General features: G+C 40.3%; 3 protein-coding genes across 9 annotated transcripts in view; 2 read left to right on the top strand and 1 right to left on the bottom strand.

Moving 5' to 3' along the window:
- LOC125766592 (protein daughterless) overlaps positions 1–10805 on the top strand; it is a 61643-nt gene extending 50838 nt beyond the window's left edge. The window contains exons 3-12 of one of the 7 annotated variants that reach the window (XM_049432760.1): positions 992–1285; positions 1439–1627; positions 2038–2421; positions 3306–3377; positions 4020–4272; positions 4380–4467; positions 4783–4899; positions 5235–5380; positions 5463–5578; positions 5880–10805. In XM_049432760.1, coding sequence (XP_049288717.1) covers positions 992–1285; positions 1439–1627; positions 2038–2421; positions 3306–3377; positions 4020–4272; positions 4380–4467; positions 4783–4899; positions 5235–5380; positions 5463–5578; positions 5880–5921 — 1701 coding nt within the window. In that variant the 3' untranslated portion in view covers positions 5922–10805. Of the gene's footprint in view, positions 1–991; positions 1286–1438; positions 1628–2037; positions 2422–3305; positions 3378–4019; positions 4273–4361; positions 4468–4779; positions 4900–5234; positions 5381–5462; positions 5579–5879 lie in introns of all 7 variants that reach the window. The other 6 variants (XM_049432761.1, XM_049432756.1, XM_049432758.1 and 3 more) reach the window with 6 other exon arrangements.
- Positions 10806–10915: 110 nt separating this feature from the next.
- LOC125766602 (protein phosphatase 1 regulatory subunit 42-like) lies at positions 10916–13944 on the bottom strand. The gene is made up of 4 exons (XM_049432787.1): positions 12932–13944; positions 11993–12298; positions 11679–11916; positions 10916–11600 (listed from the first exon to the last, which is right to left on the bottom strand). Exons 1-4 carry the CDS (start codon positions 13013–13015, stop codon positions 11125–11127), a joined length of 1104 nt encoding a protein of 367 aa, XP_049288744.1. The 5' UTR covers positions 13016–13944; the 3' UTR covers positions 10916–11124.
- Positions 13945–14091: 147 nt separating this feature from the next.
- LOC125766614 (proteasome subunit alpha type-5) lies at positions 14092–15513 on the top strand. Its single transcript, XM_049432807.1, has 4 exons — positions 14092–14236; positions 14382–14514; positions 14589–15001; positions 15078–15513. The coding sequence occupies exons 2-4, from the start codon at positions 14382–14384 to the stop codon at positions 15258–15260; spliced, it is 729 nt and encodes a 242-aa protein (XP_049288764.1). The 5' UTR covers positions 14092–14236; the 3' UTR covers positions 15261–15513.
- The last annotated feature ends 415 nt before the right edge of the window (positions 15514–15928 follow it).

Consider the following 15928-nt stretch of genomic DNA (forward strand, 5'->3'; position numbering starts at 1 on the left):
TGCTTAGATGTTAGCATTCCTTGTTAGGTTGTCGTGAAGAAGCGACTGGTTGGCTGGCTTGCCGACTGGCTCAGCGGAGACCCCCGATAGTTGGGACTTTGGCTCGATCAGTTGGAAAGCAATACCGGTTTGTGATATGCTGAATTTTTATCACCCCCCCAAAGGCTCGCTTTGCGCGGGTTTCGCGGGATCGCTTTTTTATTTCACTCGCAGCAGCTCTCATTCACACATTCGCCACGAACGGATCATGCGATGGTGAGTTAGCCCACTAGGGACCCACCACGAACCGAACAGACGACTATGGTTTACATCGGATCTATTGCGCAGCTTCTTTTTTCCTTGGGTGTCATTCATGAATCTTTGTTGCTTTAGTTCATTTTTAGTAATTTTCGATTTGTTGAAGACGATTAGCAAAAGCAGTAAAGGAAAAAGACATTTGAACTTGTTGGAACACAGGGCGAAATTGAAACTGAAAACAGACCCCAAAACCTTTCGTTTGCCAGAAGAAGAAATCCTTAAGAGATAGGGAGTGGCAATTTGGAAATCACAGAATGTTGGAGAAAAAAAGATATTTTCAACCATCTAAGAACTAAGGAGTTACCGCGATAGAGGTGTAGTTCGTTAAATCGCTTGAAAAGTGTGGGATCAGGCACAGGCTATTCATTAATCAAGCATCACTTCGCTAGCGCTAGATAGCGTAAAGGGAATTCGCAGGACTTTGCACTTGGTGGAGATCTTTAACCGGTCCCTTTAAAGCTCCCGAAGCTCGATGCATAAATCACCAAAGTTTGATTTCTTGTACGCGAAAGCCATTACCCTGTCTCCCATTCTTTGTGGAGGATATTTTTTGTGTATTCTTTTCTTTGTCTTCCCTTCGGTCTCGAATATCATCTCCACCCACGGCACGAACGAATCCATTAAACATAATCAATTCTAATTCCCTTTCGGTTCTTATCTTTTCACCGTCTTTTTTTCTAAATATTTTTTGCAGTACGCACCGGAGGAGTACACGCACGAGAGTCCGGTTTCGGGCGGGCAGAGATATACGTCACCGAAGACGGGCGGCGCATTGTACCAACCGGAACCGTACTACGATTCGCCCGGCGGCTCGTGGTACCCGTCTTCATCGAGCGGAGCATATGCGCCACATTCCGGCACTGGTTACCACAACGTAGGTCACGGTGCCCATCTTGGTGGTGGTGCTGGCGGACCACAGCACAACCATGACCAATATGCCATGTCACCGGTCGGCGTCCCACACATGGATGGTGGCCATCTTACACAGGTACGTTACAGAAACATTTTCTCCCTCTCGAATTGGAGGTAACTTTTCTTCTGCAATGCATGGTTTTTCTTTCGTTGGTTTTTGTCACACTTTTTTAATCATACACCTGGTTTTTTATTGCGTTCACTTTCAATCATCACTTGTACGGTACAGAATCAAACGCAAACACTTCCACCGATGAGCACGTTCCGAGGCAATAACGCACAAATACCGGCTATTGGTACGCAGGGCCAGAACTCACCCGCAATCTACAACGCAATCGCTGCCGGCCATCATAATCAGCATGCGCAGCATAGTCCAATTGTACAAAACGACACCATGGTCGGCAAGGCACTACAGACGGTACGTATGCATTATGATATGTGGTGGGAAGCAAACGTTCAAGATCCTTTGGATTACTCATGCTCGCATTTCCACTATTTGCTGCAAGTACAACGTATTTCATGATCGCGATCTTCATTAGTTCGTATAGCTCACAACAAAAAGTAGCAAAACTGCTTATTGTTCTTTACAAAGTTGAAACAAAAAATTAAATAATATGAAATCATGTACATTTCAATCGAGATTGTTATGGCATGTGGTAATGGATGTATATATGAGCAAAATGAAAAAAAAATCCAAAGGGTGTTGTAATGGTCTACCCAGTTGGTACACCGACAGCAAAAAAAAAGCATAATCCTTTTACATGGTCTTGTATTAATTCATTCCAACCTCATTTCTCACCAACCTTTCCACCTTTGTCTGTCTCGTAGATGTACCCAACCGATCAGAGCATAAGCAGTTACGGTTCCAATCCCAACACACCAGTGAACTCACCTCCGCCACTAACGTCCCAGCAGCAGGCACAGCAACAAGTTCAACAGCAGCAACAGCAGCAGCAATCCCAGCAAACGACACAGCAAAGTATTCATGCCGCCGGTACCGTACCGGGCAGTGCGAGTGGAGCAACCGGTGGTGGTCCCGCTTCCGTCAGCGTTGCATCGGCGGCTACTGCCGCGGCAGTGGCGGCAGCGGGCGGTACCTGGCAGCAGATCAATCCGGTGATCAGCAGCAATGGTGGCGGTCCAACCGTGCTCAACAATCTATCGAACGGTTCCTATGCTCCCGAGCTAGTACATCGAGGTCTACCACATATGGTAAATACGTTATTCTTATTGCTAATTGTACGCTTCTGTCCGTTTATTTTTGTTTCCTTTCTTACAATGGTTTTGTCTCGTAAAAAAGCAGTTCGAAAAAAGCTATTTGTAATTGCATTTTTGACAAAGTGCACCGGTCAGGTCTCTTCGCACATTCTTTAACAGAAATTGATAAGTTTTATGTACAAAACACTACTCTTTTCTTTCTTTGTTTTGTTGTTCCATTATTTTTTATGGTATATGACTTTGTGAGAGCTAATCCAACACAAGAAGTTATTTTATTTGAATTTATTGTCTGTGTTCTTTTCAATTCTTTGCGTTGTACAAACGAACATTTATTGGTTTTGTATCTACATAAAATGTAAATTGTTTTTGAAACATTTTTTTATCTGTAAAATCGCATGTGCCATATGTTTTATGTATTTTTCTTACATATTTAAATCCTCACGCAACAATTGTGCATTGCTGTATCCGATAAGCTTTCTGTAATATTGTGTCCATGAAGTAATGATGTGAATGAAATATTTGAGCTTTTTTAGTAAGGCGCCGAGTAAACTTGAGAAAGCTATATTGATGTACTTTGCTCCAGATTACGCTGTAATGATTAGATACATTTGCACCTGTAATGTTTATCTGCTTCTGTTTTGTTGTTTATTCCATCAAAAGATAAACATTTTTTCCAGAAATCAGGGATACCTATTTCTTGTATCAATATAATCATCCGATTTCTAACCTGTCGAAAGCATTTGATGAAGTAACATTGTATTTTGCTTTGGCTTCGATTTACTACATTTTCGGTTTTCCTTATTTGTATGCGTGTTATTTCGAACAATTTTTCGTTGATGCATGTTTTTGTGTTTATTTTGTATTTTTTCCCGTAATAGGCCAATTCCCCTGAGATACAGCCGCTAGACGAGGCGATCGTGTCGTTACTAAGAGAGCATGAAAACGTCACGGTAAGTATGGTGACGCTACACCACAAGTATGGTCCGACACAGCTTCTTCCATCGAGTGGTTCGAACATGGGGGCGCGAATAATCACAACGTTAAATATTGATAATTTCTGCACACGTTCACATCCAAATGTTTCGCTTTTGAGATTCGTCTTTACAGCATTGCGGAGTACTTTTAGCATGAAATTCAAATGTAGAAAACAATGCACATTCACAACACAGATTCGTATACACTGTATCTTGAAGATGTTTTTTTAATCTGTGCCCTTTTCTTTGTATGCTCTTTTTCGTCAATGTATACATTCCTTTTTTTGATATATTTCTTCTGTCAGACAAATGATTGTAGCGTGTGTGATATATTGTAATATTTGTCTTCATCGTAAACTATTGGCCAGCAGCGGGCCGTATAATGTGGTTGTTAATTTGATAATGCGTATGCTGTTTTTGGTTTTTTGAAATGCTTACAATCATATGCCGATCACATTGTTCGTCTTCCATGCTTCCGTTATCAATTCGTTCGCCATGTGAGCAATAATTGTGCGACAAATGTGTTTATTTATTCGAAACTGCCGTGCTAATCAACTTGTATTTTGCTCTGTTCTTTTCTTTTTTCCCCACCTCCCTGTGGTGTTCCTTTCCATACAGTCCTTGCAAGGGTCACGCATGGAAGAACGGCTGGACGATGCCATCAACATTCTGCGGAATCATTGCGAACCGCCGGTCGGTGTATCGCTGTCATCAATCGACCCTGCCGCCACCGTTTCACCGTACTCGACCGGCAGTGCGCCGATCATTCCACCTTCCTCTCAGCTGCAGCACGACGCACCGGCCGAACTTTCCACCGTCCCCGTGAAAACGGAACGACTCCCCGGTAGCGGTCCAGTGTCCGTTAACAACAGTAAGTTTCGCTTCGAACCATCGCCGCAAACAAGCACACAAAAATACTCATAGGTGATTTACTATCAACGTTATCATCTAAAAAAACAGTTTATCATTTATCCTCAGAGAAACGTAAAGAACCTCCAGATTCCGATACCAAACCAAGCAGCTCCGTGCAGGGAACAGCGAAAGGTGCCAAACGGCAGCGCAAGTAGTAAGTGTTTCTTATTGCACCATTTGGCTAGTGTTTGCGCTTACTCTAGTGTGCAACATCATGTGGATGAGACATTTGTTTTCGGAACGGGTTTTTCGATCCTTCTGTTTTACAAATTCCTACCTACACTACTAGCAATTTGTATTGAGTTATGTTTTTGTGTTGTTATTTTGTTCAATTCATAACAAAGTTGTGTTTTTGTTCTTTTCTTCTTTTTTCTTTAACCGTGTACTACGCGAATGGGTTATGCGTCGTTATGTTTCCGTTACGTATTTGTTTTGTATGATACTTTGACGTTAACATTTGAACTAGTAGTAAAACCTCGCGCAGTTGTTCTAGTGCTGACGACGATGACGACGACGACGACTTGGATCCGCTGGCAAAGGATCGGAAGGAGAGGGAGCGAAGGCAAGCCAACAACGCTCGGGAAAGGTAAGCGTTTACAAATCAGTAAGCGGACAAGTACAAATCATCCTTGTCTATAATATGAGAAAGCAAATAATTTAATCTACTTTTCCAATAAAACTTTTACCCACAAAGGGCAATTCTGCTAGTAGTCGTTGGAATATATCATATGTTTGTCAAGAGTCATGGCATAAAATAAAAAATTACAATACCCAAACTTTTAAATATTTAAAGATCCTGAATCATTTGATATTCGACTAATGATTCGATTATTCTTCACTAAAGATTCACATAACATCCATTTTCCTTTCTTCTCAAAAGATTCACCAAAGGCAACACTAATCAATTTTAATTTATTGCAGAATACGTATTCGGGATATTAACGAGGCACTAAAGGAATTGGGACGCATGTGCATGTCTCATCTGAAATCAGACAAACCACAGACCAAGCTGGGTATACTGAATATGGCTGTTGAAGTGATAATGACTCTCGAACAACAAGTACGAGGTAAGTATGCGATGGCGTGTGGTTTAATTCAGCCTCCTAACGCAATTGTAATATTCGTCACCCTTTCCGTTGACATTTTCAGAGCGGAATCTAAACCCAAAAGCGGCATGCTTAAAGCGGCGAGAAGAGGAAAAGGCTGAGGATGGTCCGAAGCTACCTCCGCATATTCTACATCAATCAGCCTACCCTGCGCTACCTGTAAGTAGTATGAAGCAGGAGCACAGGGACTAAGAAGCGATCCCCACTCAGCTGGTCCGGTTCTCCTGTAGTACACAATCGACGGGATGATGATCATCGGTCGGACGCATCGAACGGCGCCATGATACTAAAGCTCTGATTTGTTTTCTAATCCTTAATGCTGCCTGCCGCACTGTGGAATGATACGACAACCCACATCCCCCCTTTTCACATGACACACACGTGGATTTATACACCCACACACCCACACAATCACCACCACCACCACACATATCGAATGGATCGCCATGTGTGAATGAAGGGTGCTCCGCCAAGTCTACCGCATAGTGGACCACCACAATAGCATACCAATTTTACCTGCTTTATTCGAAGATAACAAACCACAACACTATCCACAAAATCCGCACACAACCAGTCCAATATAAGTAACTAGATGAAAATGATTCAACATGACGCGGCATCCTGATATGAAGCGCATCAAACCGAAGTGTGCGAAGTGCAGGTGATGGTTTTACGTGTTTAGCTATAATGGAACCTATTGCCAACGAACACACCTTGCTTACCTAGCGTCAGGTGTGTGTACATGTCTGTAGACAGACAGATGAGGGAAGGAATCGAAAAGTCATGCACAATAGGGAAATGGAATTATAAATGGTTTGGTTGAGCACGGAAGCATAATTGTACATATGACACGAATGGGAAAATGCTGCGTGTGCGTAAAGTAGAACAAAACGTTGTATAAACAACAAAAAGAGAAGAAATCACAAAGAGTAGTGTGCTGCGTTTAGTGGCGGAGTGAATGCATCACACACACGTATGTACGTTTGGGCATCACAGAACATCACAAACAAAAATACAGTTCAACGCTCTCTCACTTGCTCCGGTAGCAGTACTGTTGGACAGAGGTGCGTATCTGAGTGAGTGTAGGGGCTGTATCTTTTATACAGCTAAAGATCACACGTAAGAAATACTTAAACGCTAATGTACTTGCTTCATCCCAGAGGCACCGTAAGCAGAATGGGAAGAAGTAGGGTTGTATAAAAATATGTTCGAACTTTTTTTAAAAGAAAAATCTGTAACCCCTTTCACGGAACCCGGTGCGCATGTTTTAGCTGAATGAATCTAGGCTAGGGCAATTTTATTGCACAGCGCACGCATGAAAACTGCTGAAAAGGGTGCGTAAATTTCTCTGCAAACCTTTAGCTTAAAAAAGAAAAACATTACAACATCAGCATTACACGCACAGGAGAGTTTTTTTGTGTTGTTATTAATCGGGGGTGAAAAAGAAACATAATCGAATGATTGAAACCCCTACCAGATTCCTAATAGGCAAGGAGGTGACGTTGTGGAAAAATTATAGCGGGAAAAGAGGAACAGTAATAATATCATTTAGTATTCTCTATATATATACAACAATATATATAAAATATATCGATATAAACAAAATCAAGCGCAAAGATAGGACGTCAAAATGTACGTAGCGATGAATGAATTTCCATGAAATCAAGCCAAGAATGAAAGCATAACAGAGAGATCATTTTCTTTACTTAGCGAATGGGTGGAAACATTATACCCGGCGGACGATTGAATCATCCGGCCTGTAGGTAAAACGAGCAAAGAATTAAGCACCGCCACCATTTATTCGTGCACTGGTACAATCGCAGGTCGGAGCAGGGGAATGATAACGGTCGTCTGGTGGTAGGAAAACAAAGTTTCACTGTTTTGGATTGTATTAATCCATCCGATGGTGGGGACTGTTATTGGATTGTGTCATACATTGGTTCCCAGGTTGATAAGAATCTATGATTTTTTTTCTTTCAGTTACTGTAAGATCGCTAATGATCTTGTCATAATTGCTACCTGATCTTCCGTACGTTGAACGTAAGTCGTTGTAAAGACGAATGAAGTGTTGTTTCTCTCGCATTCGTGTACGGCTATGAATTCGATAGCCATCCGTTTATAATCATATCAATTGACTGTGGTCAAGACTTAAACCAGTACTTAGTAAGTTACCAGTTACCAGTGTACTTATATCGTAACTTGTGTTGGACTATGAACTTTTGTATTACCCTTGTTCTTATACTGTGTCTACTAATAGCATACAATGGAATGGCAATTAATGCATCCAGTTGATAAAAATTCGTTTCGAAATTCACTTTTCCTATTACCAGACGAACCATCTAGCATCGAACAATGATACATACATGTACAATAGACAAATCAACGGGAAGTGTATCCAAACTGATAATCAATGTGACAGTATTTTGATTGTTGAATATGATTTGCTTTTTGTTATTAAAATTTGGTTCAACTATAAACATTGAAAGCATTAATTCCAATCAGCAATAGCTTCTGATACACTAACACATGATTCTGAACGATTTAGATAAACTAAACGCAGCAAGATCATCAACACAAAACTTGTTTGCCAAAATGATACGCTTTATTTTATTTTGTAACTGAAACTAACAATATAATTTGAGGAAAAGCACCATCACACACAACAAATATGAAAATAATTATAAAAAGAAATACTGCAAAATGAACTGCAATACCGTAAAACACCGGTACATATCTTAGGCATTACTAAAAGGCAAATAATTTCCCTACCCCCCTCCCTTTTTGGTGGCGCTGAATGATTTTTTCCTCTCTGGTAGGTATAGAACGGAAATGATCGTAAAGTAATGTTTTCGTTCGGCTTCGAGATCAGTGCGCGCTGCAGATTGTACGAAGGGCGCCAAAAACAGTGTTTACAAAGATGTGATAAAATTATTTCGTGAAACAGACCGTTTACAGTACCAGAGAGAGAGAGAGAGCAAAAGGAAAGGAATAGAATAAGAAATAAACACTTTCAGGTATATGCATGCAACGATTTCATTACACCATCGACAAATCAATCAAACTGACCGTAGCGTCTACCTACAACATTGTATTGCTATTTTCTGTTTTCGTGGCACTTCCTTCGTGTTACGTTTCGTGCTAATTCAAGGTAGCAATTTAATTGTGTTTCTGCTATATGTCGCGACGCATCCGTTTTTTCGCCCCAAGGAGTACGCTTCATGGGTAAACTAGTGTAAACAAGTATAGTATTATTAATGTTTGTAACAAAAGTTTCAACAAAGCGCAAATGTACCACTGTATCGTTACATGGCCACTGTGTCGATCGATCAATCGATCGGACAAGTCAACATACTTATTGTTTTGAACGTGTCGTCACATATAGGCAGAATCCGTTAAATTGATGCACAATTTCTTAGAATAAGCGTGAAATTTAAAACACTGTAACGAATTGTGTTTTTGTTTTCATTGCTTTCACTATCATTAGCTGGTAATTTTTATATCGGTTAATTTAGGAATGAATCGTTTAAAACCATTTTCTGAATTTAGTTTCTTTCATTTTGCTCTTGAGTTGCTCTTAAACAACATCCTAAAACAGCCAATCATAGTTTTTACATCCACTCGTTTGGATGTACATTGGCAAAAGAAGAAACTTTTTCCAAAATTCTTACGCGGTTTAGCGATTTTCTTTATGATTTTTTATTTAGAGAAAACTGTTTATGTTTATTTTATGTAGCCTTTGTACCGATCGTAACGAACCGTGCGATCGGTATTATTCTTCCATTTGATTTGGTATTTTGTTTCCAAAGCAAAATAGAAAAACAAAACAATCGTGAAAGCGAGCAAGAGATGTGAGGACAGAATGAAAAAAATAATTAAAAATAAAAAATACAAACACAAATGTTGCAAACGGTACATCACACATGTGTGGTGCGTATAGGATTTATTTCGCCATTTGAAAATGTACACCTTCCAATGTTCGTTTTATGTTTATTGCTATTTTAATTATTTTATTTTACCGTAGTAATGTAATATTTTTTAAGTGAACTATTGTGCGAAGGAAAAACAAACAATCGGAAGCCGGCACCAGACAAAATCAATCATCACTAGGAAAAATGGAGGCAAACCACACATCGCAAACACGTATCGCGTTTGTGTGCGAGTAGGTTAAGCGAAGAGAGTATTTTACGAAAGGAGTACATATTATTTTCTAAATGATGCTTTAGTTGTAGCTGTCCTTTTATAAATGTGTTAGATACATTTCCTTATCTTTACCAGGAGCATATTAAACTCGTTGTGTATGCTCCTCATATACAGCTCGTTGGTTTGCTGTTGGCCGGAAAATAAGCTACAAGAAGGACAAGAAGGAGCAGTAGTACACGTTGCAAATGGTGGTGCAGCAGAAGGTAAAGAAAAATCATAAAAGTGAAGAAAAAAATGAAGAGAAAAAAATCGTAAGAAGAAAAGGTATCAAAGATAAGCTCTGTCATGATGATGGCAGGCATGCAGTTCCTCATTTTTCATGGATTTAGTTTGTTTTGGTTTCCGCACTGACCATACTCATGGTTTATACTGTTCCTTTTTTTAAGGGTACCATAAATGGAGAGTTGCAAAAACATTTTTCTCCGTGTTATTTTTGCCAAAGCCATATTACTCTCGGACGATGCGTAAACGATCCTCGAAAACACAATCATGCAATCGCACAGGCGTATTACAACGAAGAACAACAGACAAATCAGAAAAGAAACTAGAAAAGTAATGAAATCATAACATTGTTTCGTGCACAAACGCACAACGGAAAGGAATGAAAGAGAGTAATGACACAATCAATACGTTCAACACAATTCAAACTAATGCATACAATTCCTCCAATAAGATCGTTCGCGGTGAAAGGAAATGGTGAAGCAATTTCAGTATTTGATGGAAAGTAGAAAGAAACGAGGGAAGCAAGCATACAAATAGCAAAGAAATGAAAAGAAGCAACAGTATAAGACAAGAAATGGAAATGCCCAATTGGTGAACGAACACAAATCAAAATCAGTACATAAATCCATGGCAAATCGTAAGGAAAAAGAGAAATACATAAAAAAGAAAAACAAAATAAAACAAAACACAATCAACAATCGTTCATGTGAAATGGCAAAAGAGACAGGCAAAGCAAATGAGAGCAGAACAGATGATAATGAAAAGGAATGCAGAAAATGATAACGTACAGTGATGTAATGATAATACCCAGATGGCTACGTTTTAATGGAAAATTTAAAAAAGGAAAAATTGAAAACATACAAAAGTGAATCAACAACACGAAAGAAGATGAGAAAAAAATGAGGAAAAATCATTACAATGTATATTATGTTATTAAAATAAATGTGCCATTTTTCCATAATAATTTCGTGTTAGGAAGGTTTTTTCTTTTCTTTTCAGTTGCACAATAGGAGAAATATTTATCCGAATACAGAACCGGAATGGCATAGAACAAAAGACAATGCATCGTGCAAATTGCCCTAATCACGCAATGGCTGCATTTTATTGATCTACCGTCATAAAACAGATTAATTATAACACTACGATAAAGGGTAGTAAAAAATGTTTCTTTCTCTTGTTTTTTTAGCACTCAGCACACAACAACAATCACCATTACAATCAATCAATGGAAACACGAAATACTATGAAAAACCACTCCTCACACGAATTCTCTCGCTACAAAGTTAGTGATCGATCGTGGGCAATGATTGTATCTTCCGATGAGCACGCAATTTATCCTTAAACACCGGTGTGCCCGCCTTAATCTCTTTGCCCTGCAGCATAACCACGGTCGTCGCTGGATGCAGTTCGTTCGAGCGGAATGCCATTTCGTCACAAAAGTTGGCCGACATCGTTTTCGTGAGCAGCGGCGATTTGACGGGTTTGCGAAGAACTCGCGTGCAGGCTGGCCGTCGTGTCGACACCTGGAACAGTGAGTTGCCCGGGAACTTGTGCGGTAGCACGGCACTGAATGGATCGACAAAGCCCCCCGTACCATTGCTGCGTTCGCTGACACTTTCGAAGGACGATTTGGAATTGGTGCCGGTGTCCGCTGTTTTGGGTTTTTCACTTGCACGCCTTTGCTTCTCCAGTTTGACGGTTTGGAAGTTTTTGATAAAGTTTCTCGTCGACTGCGATATCATCTTACCATCCAGTAGCACTGTAAAACGAACGGAACAAAAGGAATCGTCTTAAGGGAATCGAAAAAAGCAAACAATATGGCGAATGTTCAACTGACAAAGCTTATGACCAGCGGCTGCCGTGACCTTCTCCCGGTAGTGTACATCACGCTGAGCCGAACAGCCCTGTAGATCGAGGACACGCAGCGAATACAGTGCACTAATAACGGGCGTTATGTCGTCCGTCGATTTGAAATTGTTCTCTGAGGCGAGCAGGATTTCCAACTTCCACAACGGTTCCAGTGCATCGATGTTAGCAAGTTTCAGCTTTTTAATGTTCAACACTTTCAAATGGTTCTACGGATTGAAGGAAAACAGAAAGGACACATTTTAACGGAACCGGCAACAACTCGTATGGGAATATTCAACTCACCGCCAAAGCGCACAAACATTCTGGGTCAAAGTCGAACCGTACTGTTCCATCCAGCTGCTGACGCTCGATGTGGAGCTGTTCGAGCTTTTTGAGATTGCCTAAATTTTCCAAACGTGTTATTTTGTTGTACCCAAGGTACAGTTGCTTCAAATTTTTCAAACTGTCCAAATTTTCTATCTTGCGCAGATTGTTCCACTGCAGGTAAAGATGCGTAAGGTGCGTAAAGGCGCTTAGTTTTTCTATCTTGCTCAGTTGGTTGTTGTGCAGATACAGGACGAGAATGTTTTTCGTTGGATAAATGTTATTCTGTAAAATGTAAGGAATGCAATTTAATGGCGTGGAAAACTGTTAAAGAATTCCCCTTGCATGTTGAAGCGGCTTTAATAGGACATTTTAAACAATGTGCTTCAAACATTCCTGCACAAGTTCAAGGAAAAGGAAAAAAATCGCGGTGACGAAAGCTCCAGAAATAGTTGGGTGAAAGTTTTGCTACCCCACGGGAAACTTGCTCAAAAACAAAAAACTCACATACACATAAACACAAATAACCAAAGGGCACATACTAGAAAAGGAACAGCTTTTGCGCGCCCGTTTTTCGCGTGTGATGGGCGCTGAAAAGCTGACCTTTTCAATCCTGTGACTGGTCTGACTTGACAGCTTATGTGAGTGGAAGGAACCTTGGTAGAAAGGATTCGCCAATTGGGATCACTTCGCTCTTTTGTGCCGGTGAAAATGCATCCAATCATTTTCCCACACACACATATAGTAGGCAGGTTGTAATTGTGCCTCGTGAATAACGGATAACCCCATTCTTTAGCTGGACTGGTGAAATGTGTGTGAGAGTTTAGGATCGATTTGGAAATTTGTTTCATTAAAAAATAGCAGAATGCATCCATTGATAAAATTATTTTTATAACAGCAACTAAAGAAAATACTTACAATTTTGGTCATATTTTTATCGTTCAGATAAAGATGCGTAAGGTTAGTTTTGGCCTTTTTCGAAAACACTTTGTGTTTGGTCATGTTTAAAGGAAAAGCACTTGATTCTTTTTCAATTTCAATCTTTTCCACTGCGCTGGATCGTTGACAGCGTGCACTTGCACTTTTTATCGGATCTACAAAACCCTGGAATCACCGGTAATGCAACTAATGCCTTGTTACCATTCCCAATCGCACACTGAACTCTGGTAGAAGGTGAAACTAAACGGCGCGATTCCCCAACGTGCCTAGTTTTCTATAATTGGACAAACGATTTTCTAGTTCAAGAGAACACCTTCACTAAAGTCCCTCGGGAAGGTTGTGTTTAGCCTTAATGAATTCTCGTTGGGAAGAGGGCTAGCAAAAGACTAATTTCCAGAGGCCGAAAAGTAAACAACTGTTATCGAAACGGCTGCTCGCTAGTAACGGTTGCTACGTCTGGGTATTCGACAGGCTTGTTTAATTGACGCCCGACATTGCTTTCCTGACAAGAGCGTGATGGGTAGGATGGGTAGGAAGGAAAACCGAGCATGTTGTGGGACGTGTACGCCTGGATGTTTTCTCCCATTTCTCTGTTGAGATGATACGAACTGGGAATAAAAGTAAAGTGAATAAAAAACGCGTCCTATCTTAAACACACATGAATAATGTGCAAATAGAATCATATAAAAAATATGCAATTTTCAATAATAAAAACAATTGTTCATACAGGCGAAGCAACTGTACAGTGAGCAGGATTTTAAAAATCTCACTAGCGTGAGAAACTTCACGAAAACATGACTGCTCGAATTCCCACCGGCGGTGAAACAGCTCGAAATCAGCATGAGATTTTTAGTGACAGCTGTTTGTTTTGTTTTGTCAAAAAGTTGTTTGTCATTTTGGTTGCAGTACTCAGAGAGCAGGCTGCACAACGCAACGTGCAGACGCCATTTTAAAATTGATTTAAAATTTAAGTTTGAAAATATTACTCAATGCAAAGGTTAAACATAATCGAAATGGGTAGCAAAAATTAGATTTTCATACCGTAGTTTTGAATATTCAACACAATTCGATTATTTTTGTCATCTCTGGTTGTGGAATAAAATAATTGGCTTTGGTTGAGCGCTAGATGTCAAATGCCATCAAATGGTCTAGCCTGCTCTACAGCTGTTTGTGTCTCAGTGTCTTTGATTTTGTGTAAAGTTAGCGGCCGCCGTTGATCACTTTAATAAACATTAACGAAAGTAATCGCATTTTGAGACCATTTAACTTAAATTCGTGTGCAAGGTATAGTAGAATCATTTCCCGTTACGTTAGTTCTTCCGTGGAGCAACAAATTATTCCGATTTGTTTGTTTTCCTGTGCTGAGCTTTGCTTTGTCATGTACACATAACCTCAATGGAATTTTGTTGGTGTTCTAAATCTACCGTAGATGTTCCTGACCCGTTCCGAGTACGACCGTGGCGTGAACACCTTCTCTCCCGAGGGACGTCTTTTCCAGGTGGAATATGCCATCGAAGCGATCAAATTTGGTTCTACTGCCATTGGTATTAGCACACCGGAGGGTAAGTTTACATTGCACCTTGGCAAGCGACGATGATGACGAGCGGAAATTTGATCAATGCTACTTGGATTTTAGGTGTTGTAATGGCGGTAGAGAAACGTATTACCTCATCGCTGATAGAACCATCGAAGATGGAAAAGATCGTAGAAGTAGACCGTCACATAGGATGTGCCACCTCGGGCCTGATGGCTGACTCGCGAACGCTGCTCGATCGTGCGCGTATCGAGTGCCAGAATCATTGGTTCGTGTACAACGAAAGGATGTCGGTGGAATCATGTGCACAGGCCGTCTCGAACGTGGCCATCCAGTTTGGTGACGGTGACGATACGGATTCGGCCATGAGTCGACCATTCGGTGTAGCTATACTGTTTGCTGGCATTGAGAATGATGAACCGCAGCTTTGGCATATGGATCCGTCTGGAACGTATATAAGGTTTGACGCAAAAGCAATCGGTTCCGGTAGCGAAGGTGCACAACAGAATTTGCAGGTGTGTTTATGACGTACAGAGGACGGAGTTTTAATTATAGCTTTATTGTTAATGTATTTGTTCTTGTCCACCGCAGGAGTACTATTTGCCCACGATGACCATTAAGGAAGCGATCAATCTAGCTCTTAGCACACTGAAGCAAGTGATGGAAGAGAAGCTGAACTCAACGAACGTTGAAGTCATGACAATGACACCGAAGGAACTGTTCCGAATGTTCAGCAAGGAGGAAGTTGAAGAGTACATCAATAATATGAGCTAAATCGGATTTGAAACATTTGTTTTCGTCCCGTGCAGTTTCCACGCATCTTTAAGTGATCACCCCCGCGTTTTTTCCAAGCTATTATCAGCAGACTGGTTTCCATCTGGTAGTTCATGGTATCGGCTAACATATTTCAATGGAGTTGAGGAGTATCTACTTTGCAAATTGCTTTCTTTTCGATTAGCTTCTCGACGGAAGCAAAGTAAGACTTGTGCGAGGCAGAGAAGAGAATAAAATTTGTTCCAGAAGTGAATGGTGCTGTTCAATTGTAGCTGGTAAGAAATGTTGCTAATATTATTTTATTTTTGGGAATTGTGTGAGCATGATCGTTGCTGATCGTGTCTACAATGCGACAACTATTTAATTTTCAGTACTTCAGATGTAAAATTTTCCATTTAAAAAAAATGTAAAATATTTTCAGATTCAAGAATCAATTTCCAAGCTATGAGACAAAGTTGATTTAATAATGTTGAGGTCAGTCAAGTAGACTCATATGTTTGGTATTCAAATCCGGAATGGGTTGACGAATCCATTTCGACTACGACGTTGAAAACCCAGATTCAATCCTAAAACCGGTCGGACCTTGCAGTCGATTCCTGTATAGATTTCGGAGTCAAATGCGATGGAATACTACTTTACGGATTTTCAATTGAAATTCGATTGGTTTA

The sequence above is a fragment of the Anopheles funestus genome, chromosome 2RL (genome assembly GCF_943734845.2).
Source record: "Anopheles funestus chromosome 2RL, idAnoFuneDA-416_04, whole genome shotgun sequence".
Classification (NCBI taxonomy): Eukaryota; Metazoa; Arthropoda; class Insecta; order Diptera; family Culicidae; genus Anopheles; species Anopheles funestus.